The sequence below is a fragment of the Montipora foliosa genome, chromosome 14 (genome assembly GCF_036669935.1).
Source record: "Montipora foliosa isolate CH-2021 chromosome 14, ASM3666993v2, whole genome shotgun sequence".
Lineage (NCBI taxonomy): Eukaryota > Metazoa > Cnidaria > Anthozoa > Scleractinia > Acroporidae > Montipora > Montipora foliosa.
The window spans coordinates 12,306,031-12,326,030 of NC_090882.1; the positions used below are offsets into that span (position 1 = coordinate 12,306,031).

A 20,000-nucleotide genomic window follows, 5' to 3' on the forward strand; every position below is an offset into this window, starting at 1 on the left:
GGAATTAACAAGAAGGGAGTTGACGAAAACGATGACATAAAAAAGAGACAGGTGTAAGCTCACAATGCCGACGAACTTACAACATTGACCTGTTCGTGTTGTTTTTACACACAGAGGAAAGCGAAGAAGATCAATGAAATGGCACACGATATTAACATGCATGTCACACGTGCAGCACGCGATTTTGTTTTTGCTGTCTTCACTGTAGGAGTTCCAAGGTCACAGGAAATAAGTGAAATCATTGAGTGAGATCGGAAGATATACAGGACATTGTTTTATGGGGAAAGGAGTGTTGAATGTTGCCAAACATCCATGGAATGGAAGGAGATCACCATTTTGAAATTAAAATGACAATAGTACCCGACTAAAATAATAGAGACTTTCATACATTTGAAACTGAATGGGGATGTGATCAATCAGTGGGGAAGTTAAGCAACGGCGACAGCGACGGCAAGGAGAGCGTCATCTCAAAATATAAATTCCGTAATTGTAATCACTTCATGACTTTTTAATATGACAAGGGTGTGGTAGTTCCTCAAAAATGACACTGATCGGAACGGCGCAAAATGAAAATTTCGAAAATACATCCTCAAGTGCTGGCGTTCTTCATAAAACCTCAAATCTGGCTATTTCACGTTGTTGTTTTGCTGACGACGGCAAAGAAATGGACAAAAATGAAACACGCACGTGCAGAGCAACTTGAGCAGTAGCAAAGAAATGCTGAAATAAATCCAAACAAGAACAGGACTCCAACCCATCACCGGAGTGCTATTCTTCAAACGTTTTCATGAAAACCAAAGGTAACTGACTTACTGCGGTGTAAAGATATGAATCAAGAGTCTGCCTCTCCAACAGTTATCATTAACCATGAAATCATATATTGAACTGCGGATATGAAATCAAATAGAGCTATGATCCCTCGCAGTTATGAACGCAATTTTAGCAAATGCGTGGAGAGGCCTGAAAAATTCAGGACCCCGCTGAAGGGCTCGTCCTGAATTTTTCACGCTTCTCCACGCAATTGCTAAAATTGCGTTCATAACTGCGAGGATCATAGCTTCATTTGAATTATCATTTAAGGTAGATGAAAATTTGAGGCATGTCAGCGCCAGAGCTCTTTACTACCAAAAGGAACCATGCAAGCCAAAGTCCGAGTAGAAAACCGGAGAGAGATCGGATAATGCATGCACCGGACGTCTTTTAAATGGGTCGCGAGGGTTTCATGAGCGCCATTTCCTGATTATGTACGGAATGGTTGATCCACGAGGTCAATTACGACTTGAAGTTTAAACTAAATACCCAACTTCAGTTAACCGAACGAAATTTGGTTGCCGACCGGGTCGCGTAGATTTCTCAAACGATTCCTGATCAGTTGCCCATAGACTATTAAAAGGTCACGACTTTCATTATCTAAACTTCTTCATAAAAGTCAAGAGCAGGATCAACGTAAAACTCTTCGAAAGTCATAAATAGCAGACACCATTGACATTTCATGGAGGTTTTGTGATATAGGTGAGTTTTGGCCGTGCAAAATCATATTATCTATACAGTGGAGGGTCGGCCAGTACTTCAAAGATCACTTAACTGTAAGGAAACGAGTTAAGAGGATAAATTCACAGTCCTGGGTAGATGTCGGTTCTTCGTTGAGATTAGATGTGGCCAAGTTAAATGAAGCAAGGAAAATGATATATTGATCAGCAGCTCCCAACACTGTCCAGTGGATAAGGAATAGTGAAACCAATTGCGCTATCCAATGGATAGTAACTTATCCGAGGGATAGCGTAATCCACCTTTTGAACAGCTGGGGCACGGTTGAAAACACTGCAAAGTTCCTTGCTTTATTCTTAATAGTGATCTGTACAGTTCCTCTTCCCGCAGACTAATTATATATTTGTTTCTTCATCTAGATCGGAAATCAGTTTTATAATGCCTTAACTACTTTTCCCTGCAAGTATTTCGTGCCTAAGTTCTGGTATGTAATCGAAATGCCACTCCAATAGACAAAGGAGCTTAAGACTAGAGAAGTAAGCATAATCCCGCGATGGGCCATCGAAAAGCTCTTAAACGTGGGCACTGTTTAGAAAAATAACTCGACAAAAGAGCACACATGATAGTATATAATCCGTTGCCTCGTTAACAAGCTCTGTTGGACTTGAAGGATTTGTGTTTGCTTTGTTTGCCACCTGGTGTTTTTAAGTGTTTTTGTTAACTTTAACAAAAGCTATGCCAAAGGAAACCGATTCAAAGTTATAGATCTTAATTCCAGCCTAGAGGCACTCGGAACCTCAAATTCAGTGCAGATTGATTTCCACAATAAAAATTTCAGTGAGTTTTCCTCAAGAGTAAAGGAACGGCATAGCATCCGCGTGAATCGAAATGAAATTGTCGGCCTCTTCTTGTTCAAAAACTTTCGCCCTTAAATAGTTGTATTCAGTCGCAAGTCGTCGAACCGACCATCTTCGTTTACAGGCTTGAAGTTGTGTTTTTGAACAATGCTCCACTTCGTGAAATAACTGTTTAAGCTAGTAATACGTTCTGTCTCACGCATTTTCAATCATTTCCGTCTACAGCTCATAAATTAATTCGTTTTTTTCGGGTATAGCTACTTAAAACGAGACATTTTTTACGTGCATAATTTTCAACCGATGATAAACCTCATTGCCTTGCCGCATAAGAATGGGCGATTTCTATCCACTTCCCCAAGTACCGACCGCGTGCAAACAAAGCTCAGAACTTTGGACTGACGGTTGTAAAAATCTTAACAACTAAGAATGGAATAAAGAAATTCTTTGATAAAAGATACAAATTGTAAAGAAAGCGTGTAAAGGAAGAGAATGAACCAGAGGTTTGAGAATAACAAATCGGCAGCGTATTGTTAATAGAGAGACAAATGCGTGTGGTATATGAATTTTCAAGGTGTATATAGCTTAACTTCCTTCAGGCCAGTTGGAAAAACTTACCGGTGGAGTTTAAGGCCGGTGTCAGTCTTAGGATTTGTTGAATATCCGTTTTCCGGATTACCGTTTCTATGGGCCGAGCATAATTGTTGTAAGTATTGATCCACAAATATCCTTTTTTTAATGAAGCTGATCAGCTCTCTTCCCAGAGAGAGATTATAAACAAAGCGGATTACTTACTTAAATCTAAGGCCATTGATACTATTCACATCAACGAGGAACCCAAGCACGCATTAAAAAGGCCTGTAAAGCTGAGGGGAGCAGCTACGATATGAGGGACTAGAAATCAAATCGAGTAAAAATGGAATGTTGTTTTTAGGGAGAGCGGAAACTGCGACAGAACTGAGACGCAGAGGCAAACTGAACCTGAGGAACATTAGTGGAAAAGCGAGGTCTCCCACCACCAAGGCTTTCCGATGGCCGGTCCCTTGATAGATAGATGACCTTTATTTAAACACGATGAAAATCAAAGCTAAAGGCTTGTGGTCGCTATATGCTCGGATTCTCTATGAAATATGGTAAATTGCAACAAAAATCTGAAAATCGTTCACTTCACTCTCAGCTCTGGAACAAATTATAGGTCTTTGTTTGAACTCATTCAAGTGTGCGCTGTTTCACACTGAATGAAATGAAGCGTGATATCAAACGTACTTCGTATTCTAACCTATTAATCCGCTGACCGCTGAGCGCACGTGTTTTCTAATGAAGTGCTTGCACGTTTGTTTTTCCAGTCTCAAGTGCCCATTGTGGAAAGATGAGGTATGAAATCGCCCAAAATTGCGTGTCAATAGCCCAGTCTTAAAAATGATTGGTTGCCAAAAATATTTTTGATTTTCGCTATAAAATATCTTCGAGTTTTTAGAGATTTCAGTCTTGCTGCGGAAAAACGCCACCTTTGGTCTTCTCCGAACACGAATCGGCGCAAGGTAGGAGTTTTGTACAGTAGGTAACGGCTTTGTAATGTGCCGCCCGAAACATAACACCATCTTTTTACTTAGGGTGCGTTCGATTGACCGTATTCCGGAAAAGGAATACATGGAATAGAAGTTAAAAATATTTCGTTTTCACGAAGATTCACATTAAAATTATCAAACACCTGCTAAAATGTTGTTTTAAACATATCTTTATTATCCTTGTTGCTTCAAAACGCCAGACATACCGTTTTAAATCACCACTCCACCTATTCTCATTCCGGAATACGGTCAATCGAACGCACCCTTTGTCCTCCTTCCTGGTTTCCGTTCATCGTAATATCGAAGATGTTCTCCATCGGACGGCAGAGGAGTATCATGGAAAATATATGAAAGTCAATCACTGCAGCAGTTGCAAAGTAGCCTAAAAATACAGACTTAAACGGACCAGACCACAAACTTATGATCGTATATATATTGCCCTTTACGCAGCTCTACCACTCAACTGTTAGCACGTTCTAGTTCCCAAAAGAGGTCGGATTACGATAGAGAGGCTGTTAAAGTCATATTGGAACCACGCCGGGATATGACTTTTTCCGAGGGTAACGTCGATGATATTTCGCCAAGAAATCGGCAGGGAAGTATCACCTCAACTACTCTTGAGTCGTTATTCGAAAGACACTCTTCATTTTGAGGAAGTTCTTCCAGGTTCATGTAAATAAACTCATTTTCTTCCACCAGTCACATCCCCTTCCTTTAGAAGTGATCCGCTTTGCATGTTATTATTTTTTTTCTGTGTGCCTCTTTCGAGCAGCCTCGGAAAATGTTTTACATTGACCCTTTTCACAGTAAACGGAGCAAATTCAATTGATGATGCAAATATTTAATAACCTAATACCCGACCTGGTCCTTGACTCACATCCACCGTTGAGTTCGGCTCTGAAGGTGTCTCCTTCATCCGTACACTCAAGACGATGCTGTCCCATCCATTTTAAGTTGTCTCCTCTGCACATCTCGCCATTTGCAATTGCCTGTAACCCAGTTTCTTCCAGGGACTGCCCCACCCTCTGAAGACAATAAAAAAAATTCGCTCGTTGGAAGTCACATGACCTGAAATTGATCTGTATAGAAATTGGCTCAATCAATATTATTTTCTGACCACTGACACTGAGGATATCTGTCCCATGTCTATCATTTTTGTTTTCACATATTTTTTTGCGGAATAAAAAATGCGGAAATTTGTTTCCGCTACATTCATAATAACTGTGAATAACAAGGTGTGAAAGGAACCAACCCTTGGTCAGCCTTATTATCCAATTGCCTCTGGTTTCAGTGATAGTCGATTTGCATTTTTACGTTGGAGGAGAGCAACAAGAACCAATACTGAGGTAGTGGTCAACGAAACATGTGACTCCGCTCATTACGAAGAACAGAATTTTCGATAACTCTTTAACAAGTGTCCACGCCGCCTTAGTTATTGAAATGCTTTTATTCTGTAGGTAATATGAATGGATATGAAGTATAATTAAGTTAAATACCCTGCCAAAAAGGGAGACAAAGTCCCCTGCGAAGCACGACAGTGAATATTACATTTATACAATAATGCACCGTTGATAATGAGGATGGTGACTATCAATGTTAATTTGTAGGAATGTAGCGGACAAAATTAGCAATTAAATATTTTCGTTAGTTGTATTCATAGGATAACAGGATTATAGAATTATAAATTATAATCTTATTTTGATAGATTAATCTAAAGGAGGTGATTACTCCAAATCTATTGTTGAGCCAGGCTCCTGGTTAATTCGGTCGTTGCGGTTTTATAAGAAAGAATGCTCACATAACTCCAATCTGAACGCTTCCTAGTCTTTCATTGTTTAATACTATCTCTTAGTGCCAATTCTTCTTTTCTGGAATTCATCACCTATATTGGACTACTTGACAAAAGGACGAACAATGATGCTCTCAAAGTCTAAGCAGAAAATTTTTGCTGAACTAAAAGCCTAGTCAGAAAACGTTTCTGCACCACCCTCAAGAATTAAAATCATTTCAAATACTCTGAAGTTCAGTCCCGTTACGCAAATGCCAGAAATACACTTCTTGCGTCTTATATAAACGTAAAGGTCAAGCCCCAGTTGTGTACAAATGATGAATAAGGCTATCCGCCGGATAAACCATAGGGAAACCAATAAGCAACAAAAGAACAAAACAAAACAAAAAAAAAAGCTAATTATCTCCTGAACTTCAACTCTGTTCTTTTCTTGCTGCACAATTCGAAACTAGCCAATTGCATTATCCAACGGATAGCGATTTATCCGGTGGATAGCCATATCCATCGTTTGAACAACTGGGCCGTGAACTTCACGTTTTAAGAGAAAGACGCAAAAAGTGTATTTCTGGCATTTGCGTTCCGGGATTGAACATATAACGTGAGTTGATCCCATTTTGCTGACAGTTGCCTGGATAGTAATTTTTTTGGGCTGAAGGGGATTAGGTTGTTATTAATATTTACTACAGTGTACATTACAGTATTGACGACCATTCAATAATTGCAGAAAGTAGGGGAGGGGCTGCTGGTCTAAAACTTAACAACTTGAGTTGAATTCTATTTGTTTATGTTCACTTATATTATTAACAGTATTTTTTCGTGTAAGCCATACTGAAAAGATTGTATGGTAATTAAACCTCTAGTAATGTATAATGTGTAAATGGAATTCAAACACGTGATGTGACAGCCATGTTGGTGCAGAAAACAATTCTCGACTCGCACAAATCCCATAATACACCTCTTTTACCCTCCAAAATGTTTCATAATTATTGTTTGCCATTTACTCCTGGAACATGAAGATGTCCCAAGAAAAATGAAAAACAATGCCTAAGGAATTTTTGTTTTTTTTTGGGGGGGGGGGGGGGCGGTGGGGGGTGTAAAAGAGGTATATTACGGTATTTGTGCGAGTACAGTAGAGAACAGTAAATTATGGCTCATGTTTTGCATTATAATAGAGTAAATTCCCAAAAGACTTTTTACTCTATTGTTCTGGGCATCAACATGGCTGCTGTGACGTCATGTGAAAGCCATCTATAGTATTTCTGAAACAAATTTAAAACATGATTTTAAGAACATTTCGACCTTCATCAGCCTGAACCTGGAAATCATAGGTTTTTACATGCTGGTACTAACAGTACCATTAAGGTTTCAAGAGTAAACCACATAAACACTGTTTGGTGCATATGCCCTTGGCTGTTTCTTACGCAATTCTGGGGGTTTCGTTCCACCTTAAGACCTCACATTTAACTGCTGAGGCTAATTCAATTGAACGTCGGAATGCGAAGGATTCATTTACGAGAGAGCGTATATTTTTTCTTTAAGGCGTGTAAGGAATACTTGCATAATTTACCGGTTTGCTTTCATCTTACGTGAATCGGAACCTTATCTCCCCACCTGTGTTTGCTTGAAATAATTATGCAAACCACCAATAAACACCGTTCCCCAAATTACCAGTATGCCAAACGGTTGCTCCACTTTTATACCACTATTATCGAGTCAACCAATTTATATTTTTAACGAAGATATTCATTGAGACCGGACCCTCTCTTGGTATCTTATCGACAGTTGTCCAAATATGACCTTTAAAGAAGGGGGTGAGAGGAAGTGGCACTGCGAGGATGAGTTTTCACTTAACGATTTGCTTCGTTTAAAATGTCTTTTGAACATTTGGAAGCAAAGAGCTGATTCAAAGATTTTGGCAGTCTGTGCTCAAAAGTGCTCTTAATAAGATGCATTTTATAAAATGTTTTCCTAGCTTCAAACTATCTGTGTTCAACAAATCTATACGAACTATCTTAAGTTTTTTTCCTACCCATTCTTCCTATCCATTGGTAAGGATACTAATATCTAGCACCATTTTAAAATCAGCTGCCCGGGAAATAAAGTGTAGTACAGTTTCAAAACAAAATAATTTCACCGACCGGAGTTGCAATGCTTGGTCACTTCTGAAACGGATTCCTCTTGCGCGCCATAAACAGGGAACAGGAAATTTTATTTACTTCACCAGGCTCCCCCCCGGAAAACAACCCGGGGAGTCTTGCAACGTATTTTCTTAACTTAGTCCTGTTTTCTTTACGTCTGTGTATATGTTGACCCTTCAAATTTGTTAGCTTTAGGATTTCGTCATGGATTTTCTAATTTTCCGATCAAATCTTCTCGAACGTTTGCGGGGTCCATGGAGACCAGTTCGCGAGTTTAATCCCAAGCAATACCTAAATCCTTCCACCATGATGTAATTTAATTAGGCATATGTCGTGCCTGTCTGTCGTCGGGCGAAAACATCCCAAGTTAGACATACCGAAGCAGCGATTAGCTGTCATAGCTTAGCGAAATGAATGCTGATGGATTTCCGATTGCTCCAAACGCAGATGATACGCTGATTATCCGCACAGCTACAAAAAATACAAGCCTTTGATGTATCACTCTTTAATAGAGACGACGTTGTGTCAGTAACGTACCGTTCATTTGTTTCATCCTCAGCGGTGAACTAAGGCAGCTGAAGTTCCAGAGGTGATCTCATACTAATTTGGTGAACAACTAACGACGAATATAGCGGCTTTGGTCTGCTGAAAAAAATCTGTGCATCATGAATTTCCCTCTTCAAACAAGAACAGCTTTGGGTTGTGTTTTGATGTGTCTGCAAGTACTATCGAGCGATACTAGGTAGATTTGTTTAATTGTTTCTTAAATTATTAGCCCTTTGGTTCCGGACGTTTTAGTGAGATTTAAGAAACACTCTAGCTCAACATCGGTTTGTCAGATTTTCAGGGTACGACATCGTCACCTCAGGACTACCCATAGAAGTGGACCCCATACTTAACCTGAACACTGTGTGCAAGAATACACCGTCGCTACATAAGGAACAACTTGAGCTTTGCAAAACAAACGCTGATGTAGTTGCCAGCGCACTACAGGGAGCTCAGATGGCGGTTCATGAATGCCAGCAGCAATTTAGGTACCATCGTTGGAATTGTTCGGCATTGGAAACCAAAAACAGCAATCCCTTGACAAGTCCTTTGTTAGCACGAGGTTAGTCGGTTTAAACGCATAGACTATTGCTTTAAACTTGTGTGCTCTTCAAGGTCCTTTGGGGTAAGAGGTAAGGGAATATAATAAATGTTAGCTTGTCGAGCAAACATTTTGGCAACAACATAAGTCAACATCAGTATGTAATGATGGATCTCCAGAACTCAGTCTTTTCATCTGAACTTTATGTTGAACTAGTGTTAATCTCGTGTTATACCTCTATCCTCTTTTTCTTACTGCAGTAGCGTTGTGAGTCACGGCAGTCATGTTTCTGAGCAAATACCGTCGTAAATAAAACAATCAACCTCCTGTGCTTAAAATGGAACGCAAATAAGTCACGCTGGAAATAGAATGCGTGGTTTATTAATACTCCGCTCCTTCGTCCGCCATACTGAAATTGTCTGTTGGAACAATCTTAAGACCCTCATAAATGTAAACACAGCTGTAGAAACGACCCTGGACGTAAGAAGATTAATTCCAAGCTGAGCTGTAGCCCGTGCATTAACGGTCGGCCTTTGCCTCAATTCCATCTCATCTGATATGATCCCAGTAAGATAAAGATTTGTAGCTTATCGAGGAATTTCATTTGAAAGCTTAGAACTCTTGAAGTGTTTGATTTACTCTCTTAAAAGGAAAATGAACGAACAGGACATGGTTCTTCTCTGATGAGTTCTTATTCTTTCACATGCTAAAATAGTTTTTCAGGAAGACACGGAACATGACCAGGGACCTAAATTAAACCAAACGTTTTGACCGAGAAAGATACTGGCTTGTCTTCCTGTGGCAAAGTGACGGACAGTGTGGCTTTTCAAAGACGTGAATAAAATGTAGGATTAAATGGGCTATAGATAAAGTCCCTAAAGGCACCTGCTCGCAGCATTTGGTATCCTAATGACGCTTAAAACGGCCAGAGATATTACGTGAAAACGACCTGTTTCAGCTCTGACTATGTCACGTATAAATGAGTTAATTGATCTCACTATGGACCCAACACACACTTTGAAAATGTTTTATTAAGCCCTCTATTTTGACTAGAGCGCGATTCCTCGAGCACGTCGACTGAAAACTCCCTTTTAGTTTCATCGGAACAACAAATGACGTCGATGGAACATTTTTCAATGTTGCAGATCCAGCCCTATCTCTGAGACAAATTGCATTTTCATTTTCCACGCCCCTAAAAAAGGTTCCTGGCCCCTCTACTTTCAGAGTTAATCTAAAGCGAGATCTTCACAGGTTTCTGTTTCCGAAACCTTTTGGGGGCTTATCTTTGATAGTGATCAGATGTTGTATTGAAATATCGCGAACTTTGAGTGTCGTTGCAAATTGCAGGATTTAAAGAGACCGCTTTCGCCTATGCCATTATTTCGGCTGGAATGACGCAAGCCATTGCAACTTCATGCAGCATGGGGAAACTTGCAAGCTGTGGATGTGACGACACCATTCGAGGCGAAGGCAGAGGATGGAGTTGGGGAGGATGTAGTGACAACGCTATCTATGCCTCTGACTTTGCAGCGCAATTCATGGACTCAAGGGAAAAGAGCACAGACATCAAATCACGAATGAATCTACACAATAACAAGGCTGGGCGTCTGGTAAGTTAGTATCAGTTGATATTTAGCCCCGATAAATCGAGCATTGATTAGGTTGTACACACGGGAGAAACTTGCCGTAAATTGTTGTCTCAATGTCATGACCCGGTCACCTACAAATTCCACCCTGCACGGAATTTGGATTGCCCGAAGCCATTCGTCGCGTGATCAAGCAAACTTTTTCAAGAATTAATACAAATTGAAAACGTGTTTATTATCCAACCCTTTTAGCACTTTTCACTTCCCTTATCCGATTGTTTGGAAATTTTCCCGTCCGCACACGTGCTAAGAGTTAATTGGATTTTTCCCCTTTGCGTGAGAAACTGAAACCTTTTGCAACTGGAGTCGTAACTATGCCAATATTAATCAAGTACTGAAGTGCTTAATCCTCCTTTTGAAAGGAAAGCGTTTGATTAACTCTTGTCAGGAGAACTGCTGACATAAAACTTATCCTTTGATATTATCATTTACTAACAAACTCGATACTTTACTCTCGAACTTTCGTTTGTTTGGTATTAAATCGCACGTTGTTCCCTTTGCTATCAAAATAAGTCATTTCCTGTTAGGAAAATGTCCATTCTTTCCACATGTCTTTCTAGAAACAAGACGTTTGACTTCTCCTTTGATTCCCCAAATTGACAAGTATTATGATCCCTTTCTCAAAAAGTTAACTTTAAATCCTTAAGCTTTCGAGAGGGTTTGATTTCCTGTGTGGTTTATACCCAGAGGTATAAAAAGGAAGTTTATTTTTACATTTTAACGATACTATAGAAAATTGAATAACTAATTAGGTAATTTAATAGAGAAGGCAGTGCGACGTGAGTACTCCTGCTGGTTTCCTCTCAGTCCACATAATTGCTTTTTATTTTTAAAAATTGTACTTGGATAAATGAACTATTGAAAGTGAAAAAAACTAATTAGCTAACTTAATAGAGACGGCATGAAACAGTGGGAGATGGACTCTCCTGCTGGGTTCGGTCTCAATTCGCTTAATTGCTGTTTTAAAGATCCTTGCATAACAAAAGGCCATGGAATATTCTCATATGCTATCTGTATTGATGAGGTTCAAAAGGGCATCTTCCGAAATATATAGCGGCATTCAACGTAATGAGAACCAGATACATTGTGGAACCAGAAAAAAAAAACCAAAAATCTGACACACAACCGATCACATACTCAAATCGTTATGCCACAAGCTTCTTGAGAAATTATCTCCTGAAAAGCTTGCTGTCACAAAAATTCACAAACATGTTTCAGTCCAAGGGTAATCGTTAAAACTTGTACGTACTAAAGAAGTAAATAGAGAAAGAAACATTTGAAAATCCAATCAGCACCAAACCAGTTGTTTTGGCCAAGAGAAGGACCAACCTCTTAATTAGTTTAACGTCGGCCATTCAGTACACCGCATATTGCAGCACGGTGATATTTCAAACTATGTCTTGACTTAGGGCGGTTTAGAATAACGAAGGAATAAAATATCACAAATGACACTTCTTTTCCTAGTAACTTTTAGGATTAAAAGTCAGAGAGAGAAAGAGAGAGTCGCTGGGTTACTTTGTCAGTCACAAAGAGCAGGAGATCTCCACGTTGCACAGACGGTAACCCGATGTTTGTGCCAAGAGGAATGGTTGTATCTGTTAGATCTACTCACAAGTGATTGAATATCACTGTCAGACTATGAAATATTTTCCATCAGCGTTTTATGGACGCGATTTAGGACTTGGTTTGTCATCAAAACTTTTAGTCGCTATTGTGTTTAATTTTCAACGGTAAATTTAACTCATTTTTTTCTCTGTTTTAGTGATTTTAATCTTAAGAGATTCAAACAGAGGCCAAACAATGATTATAAATTCTTTACGAAGAACCATAATTAAGCGTTCAAGGTATCATTTTCGTCGCCAACAACTACGGATGGAGAAAATGCGGATGGATTTAAAGTTGCGAAAATTGGCTAGTGTGTGTGTGTTTTGTTTCAAGGTTAGACGTTAATAAAAATCGAAAGAAACAATAGCATAGATAGGCCGCTTAAATATCTTAAGTGGTATGTTACGGATGTTATCCAATTTTAATATGAATCGCTTAAACTATCGTGACAGTGCCCATTTAAACAGGATTTAAAAACAACAATTCAGGCCTGGGGGAATAGACAAAGAACTAACGAATAGACTCGCAAAGATGAGGAAATATCTATATCATCATCAGAAGAGTGTGTTTGTCACTGAATTTGGCACGCCCTTAAAAGACTTCGAAGTGACGAGAGCTTCAAATGTGCTTTTTTGGAGAAATATCAGATCAATTTCCCGCGAACGCCTTGCAAATTTATGAACAACAGATAGCTGGAGGTTAGACGTAGTGTGCTGACCAATTTCTCCAAGAAAACCATTGCATTGTATTAGAAAAAGAAGTCACGAAAATTATTTGGAAGTCTTTGAGTGGTACTTTCTACTGCCAACCTACCGCTTAGGAATTTGTCAGAATAAAAAAGGAAAAAAACCTTTAAAACTGATCCCAACGATAACCAGGAAGAAAGAAATTAACTCCCCGCTTTCGCACTTATAACGAGTTGTGCTTCCTTTATACTATGGATTAACGTTTTACAAACAATTTCCCATAAGTGGGTCAATGGATTGACAAAAAGTGTGGACGCACGTTCTTAACTATTGTTTAAGGACGGTGCCTACTAATTAAAGATATTTTTGCCCCGGTATGTGATTATGCAGGAAATGGAGATCTTAACAAGTGTTACTGAAATCCAAAAAGAAAATTGGGGGTAACCACGCATTTTTCAAACATAATTCATAAATAATATTTGTAAAAAGCTTTAAAATACAAAGCAATGTATGGCGTTCTTTCTCAGATTGAAGCTTAATTATCTCTCAAAAATGCATGGTTACCCCCAATTTTCTTTTTGGATACCAAGAGTACTTACTAAGATCTACTTTCTCCGGATAGTTTTAAACCGCGCAAAAATATCCCTGTATTAGTAAGCATCACTGATAGGAAATCGGAGATGCGCAGAACGTATGCGCATTAACAATAGTAGGCACCGTCCTAAAGCAATAGAGGACGTTTTCCGTGTTTCCATAGCCTCATCTAAACACTCGGGGGAGTTGGGAGAATTCTCATCTAAAACAGCTGTTGACCAATGAGAGTGTGCGTACTATCCTAATTTTTTTATAAACACATTTAGTGAAACGTTCAACGTAGTAAACTTTCACAAACGAATTATATTCCTATTCTCAACTTATTTACAATTTAATTCTGATATTTTGATGAACGAAAAGTGAAAAAAATAAAATATGCTAATCTCTTTTTGTCGAAATACAGACTTAAAAATTGAAGTTCGAAAATTGAATTTCCATTTAATGTTAATAATGTGTTCGGAAGGAAATGAGAGACGTCTCGCCCAAGTCAAAACGTCCTCAGTGGATTTTTCTATTTCTCAAGGTTTTCCATAGTTCATAAATCAAAGCATGTTGATAGGGTATCTCAGACTTGTTGCCAGTCTGAGCAAAGGAGAAATATCGATTTCTAATAAGAACGCAAATGAGCTGGCACTATACACCTGAATAACTACCACAGAGCTAATGCCACTAGCGATTCCCGAAAAAATATATAAAATATTGTCTGTTTTCATTGATGTGATTCCGTTTTCAGGACGTAAGCAATGAGTCACAAAATCCACCTAAAGACCGTTACTGGGCCAATACTGGGCCAATAGTATCATCAAGGTTCCACACGGACTTGAATCAGTACAATCTCAATGTCCGAGGCTGAAACTACCTGCATGGAAAAACATCACAGGGTCAATTTTAAGGACAACACCAAGACACTGTTCTATGATGTCAAGCTTTTCACTCAAAATGAAACCTCGATACATCCACCTGTAAAACTTTCACTTGGGCAATACTGTGAACAATATACAGTGGAACATCGATTTAACGAACCTCTATTTAACGAAGTCCTCGATATAACGAACGATATTCTATGTCCCGGCCAAAGTTACAGTAAGAGGTATGGAATAGAACCTCGATATAACGAACCTCGTTGTAACGAATTCTTCGATATAACGAACATAATCTAGAATCTACCTCTATATAACGAATTACAATGTCAACACGCGACAGATGATAAACGCTGAACAGATCAACAGTCATCTGGTAATTATAAAGAGACAGCAACCTTTCAGTCAACGGCTTATTATATGTCATAGACATAAACTAACTTCCGCTCTATCTTCTTTGTCTCATATTAGTTCTATTAACTTCTTCACTTTCGAAGGCTTCTTGTAATACATTGAATACGTAGCCGGAAATTCTATTCCAATGCCCTTGTTTCTCCTTTTGCCAGTCACTTCCACTGAGATTTGTCCTCCGTGTTTTAAAAACAAGTGAAATACACGTGACAGTGTCAATGGCACATGACCCACGATCTGCAACGTCCCTCCTTGATCTTGAATCCGTTTAACGGCAACAGCATTGGTGTCGTGTGGGTTATCATCATTAACTATGACCTCGATATAACGAACAGTTTATTCGTTTCACCTCAAGTTCGTTACATCGAGGTTTTCGATATAACGAACCCTCGATTTAACGAACAACATTGGCCGGTCCCCAGCGACTTCGATAAATCGAGGTTCCACTGTACGAAAATCCCTGACTCCAATTGCTTTTCAGCAGACAGTGATGCATCTAAAGGGTGCGTTCGATTGCATGACCTTATTCCGGAATAAGAATACGTGGAGTGATGATTTAAAACGGTATGTCTGGCGCTTTTGAAGCAACAAGGATAATAAAGATATGTTTAAAATAGCATTTTAGCCAGTGTTTGATAATCTTAATGTGAATCTCCGTAAAAACGAAGGATTTCTAACTTCTATTCCATGTATTCCTATTCCGGAATACGGTCAATCGAAAGCGCCCTATAGGAAAATCACAGGGGAATTTAAAATCTGATTGTCAGTTCACTTATGTGCACCGAAAAATACAAATATATTCGATGCAGGCCCTATTTTGATATCCAACACGTGCCCTGTTAATTCCTAGCATTTAACACGAGTGATGTTTACGCTGGGACGAAGAGGAAGGGGATCATTCCTAGCGCTCACCAAAATCCGCCTGCGTCTAACCACGTGCATTTCTGGGCATATCTGCATCGAGTCACAAAAGGCCGGATTGCAGGTGATGCAAAATTTCCTTTTTTTTTTATTTCTTTGCAGGCAGTGTTGGATCTTATGAAAACCAAGTGCAAGTGTATCGGCGTATCAGGCTCATGCAGTTTGCAAACGTGCTGGAAGACTGTTCCTCAATTTCATGAAGTAGGAACACTGATCAAGGAAAAATACGACTTTGCTACTACAATTCGAGTCAGCAACAGAAACCGAGGAAACCGGGGAAACCGGGGAAAACGGGGAAACCGGCACCCGGGTAAGAGTCGACCCTCTCAACGAAAGACAAAGTCAATACACCGGGACGAGTTTCGCAGAGATTTGGTCTTTTACGAGTCTTCACCAAACTACTGCAGGGAAGACCGGTCTTTGAATATCCATGGAACTAGAGAAAGAGTCTGCAAGGTCGACTCTTTGGGAAATGACGATTGCCACTCTCTTTGCTGCGATAGGGGATACGATACGGTGCATAAAACCATTAGATCCAGATGTCGCTGCCATTTCAATTGGTGCTGCTACGTTTTGTGCGATGAGTGCTCAGAGAGCGCGTGGGTGACAGTATGTAAATAGACAAGACACGACAAGACAACGGAAGTTTTTAAACTTGTTTGGTATGCAGAATGGGAGACAGACATCGTTGACAAAGAACGTGAAAGCTTTCTGGAAATAGAAGACTTCTATTCATGCGTTCGCAACGAAAGAGTTACGTAATGTAATGTATTTTTTTAATCGATGGTTATAAGCAGTACAATGAAATCACAGATCGATGAGTCCAGCGAAAAGCCCAGTACAACCTACTCATAGAATATGAACTTCAGTGATACATCAGTGAAACCTAGAGGCCACGTCACCAGGCATTTCACGTTGCATTTTAGCACGAAAATCTTGGGCGACGGAAAGCCGGACTAATCGACAATTTAATAGGCCACTTCAGAAAATACCATAATACTCTTTGTTTGTTCCCCCCCCCCCCCCCCAAATTTTGCATGAGCATTGTTTCCAGTTTCTCTTGGGACTTACAATGGTCCCAAGAGAACACAAAAACAATGCTTATGTAAAATTTGAGGGGGGGGGGGGGGGGAAGGGGACAAACAAAGAGTATTATGGTATTTTCCGAAATGGCCTATTGAAAATTTATCCATTCTGTCTTTCCAAGAAAGAGTTGCTAATTTGGGTTGATCTTATTTCCTTCTGAAATTACCTAAATATAACAAATGTAGAAACAAAAAATCTGGACGTAGTCGAGGTCTAGGATGTATTGCAGTCTCGGTGAAAAGCGGTGCCTGAATACCACCGGTCAAATGAAATGCTCTATCTGCACAGAAACCTACCAAAAAACACCACGAGAAGGTTAACTTGTTGGTTTTGAACCTCTGGTACCTTTTTTCCTACCGCGGAGTTTTTGGAAGGCCTCAACATAAAAGCTCAAAGATTAATCCTTAAGCAATGTTCTCAAGAGGTTCACTCTTGGCGAGTATAAATCGTTTGGTGTTAGCGCAAAAATGCAACGATATCACTTTTGCAACCAACGATGGAATTTTTGGAAGAGCAAAATGACTAATCCCTTCTTAAGCCCTTTTCAAGAGTTTTTTTCCTTTGACAAATAAATTCCTCTGGCAGCAGACGAAGCAAAAATCCATGTCCTCATTCTTGCAGTATAAGACAATATTCCAGGATCAGTTGAGATGTTGAGACTATGACCGTTGATTCTTCTTCCAGTCTCCTTTCTGCAAACCTTGACTTTAGCCTGTAACCGCCTCCTTTGCTTCGTTAGAGCGATCCTGAAATAGCACACTGTTCGATTTACACCCCCGGAAAGGGAACCTTAAAAATTGGTATTTTGGGCCAAGAGTTCCTACAGTCATCCCTCTCGAATATAAATGTAGGTATAAAACATTCAGACTCGCGGAAATAAGAATGATACTGAACGGTCAAGGTACCGTGCCGACTAATTTCCTCTGGCATGCAGTAGATGAAACAAAAAGCTATGTAGTCACTCTTGGAGTATAAACTATTCCAGGATCAGAGATCCCGAGACAATGATAGCGATTCTTACTTCTTCCAATCTCTTGCTACAAATATCTATATTTAGCCTGTATCGCTCCATCACCTTTTTATACGGTGATCCTCAGTTTATGCGGAACAGACAACAGAGTTCGATTTACACCACCGGAAAGCAAACCTCAATATTGGCGTTTTGCCCAAGTTCGAGAGTCGTCCCTCTGGAGAGACTGATGATAGAACAGTGCCGGCCTACCTTGTGTCAAAGACAATAAAATAAACTTGCCAACCTTGAAGGACCTGTATCTCAACAACAGCCACGAATATCATGTGCTCTCGATGGTAATTTTCCAAAACGTTCGTGCTTTTGCTGGCATGACTACTACTATTCTAAGTAATCCCCCTACGATAAACTACCGGTTGGAAGCAAAGCTTAAAAGCCAAGACGGTAAAAGGATTTTCAGAAGCCTTCGTCGTGAAAGGCATGCATGATCAGTCAATCGTGCCTGTCCAGAGTTTTGAGCCCGGAAAGGGGGGGGGGGGGGGTACTCGATATATCCCTGGGTGGGGAGGTGCGGCGCGGCCCCTCATACCCTGACCCTGTTTAAGACAAATATCGCTGATTTTTCTACCCATTTTAAGACAGAATTCCGATTTTTGGTATCCTGTTTAAGACATTTAACCCAGCTTACGACAAAAATTGATAAATCGATACCCTGATTAAGACAAAAAATGATAAATTCGATACCCTGTTCAAGACAAAAATCCCGAAAAACATACCCTGGCTGGCCGCACGTCCCCATTAAGCCCTTATAAGGGAGTACCCCCCCCCCCCGGGGGGGGGTTTAGTTAGGTCAGACATTCTAACCCTGTTTCAAATGAGACTTCAAACGGGCTACGTGACAATATTTTGTCTAACCGTAATTATTAATGCACCAAAATTCCTTCATTCATTTTCTAGTAATGTGGTGATAAACTACTCACATCAACTATAAAATTAAAAAAGCCAAAGTTTTCGGTTTTTATCTCAGTATATGTTTATACAATAAATAACTAGTGAACTCGTGGCTTCGTCACATAGCGAAAAACATGTATCACTGAGAGTCTATGACGTAAACAGATATAATAAGTCGTCGTATCTGAAGTTAAAGAATATTCATTTTTTGTGCAGTAATGTACTGATGGAAACATACTTTGAATAACAACACCGTCAAACACTTTTACTAATAGCTTTAAGACGGATATTAAACTCCTTATTTACTTCAGATCACTGAGTTCTTGTGGGATTTCGCTTGCTGGCAGGGATACAAAAATCTCCAACTGAATGCCACTTGACCAAAATCCAGTTCACGGCGCAAAAAATTTACAGGCGTTAAATCAATGGAATTGAAGACTTTCATGGAGAAAGTCTGGAGACGACAACATCACGTTGTATAGTGACCATTAGCCACATATATCGTTTATGTAAAAAAAAAAAACTGTTGCAACTTTTCTGCACCAATGTGAAACCGCGTTCTTTCATACTAAAACCTGCAGAAAACTTCCGACATGAAGGTAAGCCAATGAACAACATTCTAGAAAATGACTCCTCTCGAGTGCCCCTTCACATCCCTCCCTAAATTAACCTTTAAAACAAAGTCGAGGTCCTTGCAAACCAAAATGAGATTACAGTGGTGGTTCCAGTTCAAAGTCCATTGGGTTAGGGTTTACCCTGGATTCCAGAGGTAATTTTCTCGCTACAAAAAGAGCGACGCTGTTCCGTCGCGACGCTGTTCCGTCGCTCTAAGAGAGAAAAAACCTCTGGCATGCACAGTAGTTAGGGTTAAAACCTCTCATGAAATTTAGAGGTTTATGGAGGGCTTTTTAAAGGGTCAAACCTCACAGTAAGCTCCATTTACATTGTGCCTTTCAGAAGGTGACCACATCACCGGGAAGTCCATGTCCACTCATTGAGAACAGTGTGGGTTCTTTTTAACATCCTAAAGAGGTTCATGAACAAGGGTCGTTAAACGCGGCCTGCGGTTTATAAACCTTACCCGAGAAGGCTTAAAAGTCTATTCATTTGCAGTTACGAGATTAGAGACCGTAAGGGTAAGTCGGTTCGGCCGGAGTTCAACGCCGATAAAATCAGCCAACAAAGGCTGATTGTCGTTATCTCAGTTTTCTTTTAAAACAGATGGAAGTTACAAAGAATTCATCATTAGCAAATAACATAGTTATAATAAGTTCGTGCCGTTAGCCGAGACATACCCGAGCGGATCCCATGTGGCAAAACCTCGGAAAGGTCTTCACAGTTAAGGT

The 20,000-nt window shown here is 39.8% G+C and overlaps 1 protein-coding gene across 3 annotated transcripts; it reads left to right on the plus strand.

Annotated features, from left to right (window-relative positions):
• The first annotated feature begins 535 nt into the window (after positions 1-535).
• On the plus strand, positions 536-18,239 carry LOC137984343 (protein Wnt-10a-like). Of its 3 annotated transcripts, none has more exons than XM_068831496.1 (5): positions 536-800; positions 8,397-8,579; positions 8,677-8,945; positions 10,272-10,534; positions 15,750-18,239. In XM_068831496.1, the coding sequence occupies exons 2-5, from the start codon at positions 8,503-8,505 to the stop codon at positions 16,266-16,268; spliced, it is 1,128 nt and encodes a 375-aa protein (XP_068687597.1). In that variant the 5' UTR covers positions 536-800; positions 8,397-8,502; the 3' UTR covers positions 16,269-18,239. The 3 variants fall into 3 exon arrangements, with proteins under 3 accessions (XP_068687597.1, XP_068687596.1, XP_068687595.1); XM_068831495.1 differs by lacking the exon at positions 536-800 and adding an exon at positions 1,145-1,512; XM_068831494.1 differs by lacking the exon at positions 536-800 and adding an exon at positions 3,714-3,883.
• Positions 18,240-20,000: the final 1,761 nt, after the last annotated feature.

Coding starts and splice junctions, on each gene's coding strand:
- LOC137984343 (XM_068831496.1), top strand. CDS start 8,503: ATGAATTTCCCTCTTCAAACAAGAACAGCTTTGGGTTGTGTTTTGATG. Junction 8,946..10,271: donor AAGTCCTTTGTTAGCACGAG/GTTAGTCGGTTT, acceptor TGCAAATTGCAG/GATTTAAAGAGACCGCTTTC. Junction 10,535..15,749: donor ATAACAAGGCTGGGCGTCTG/GTAAGTTAGTAT, acceptor ATTTCTTTGCAG/GCAGTGTTGGATCTTATGAA.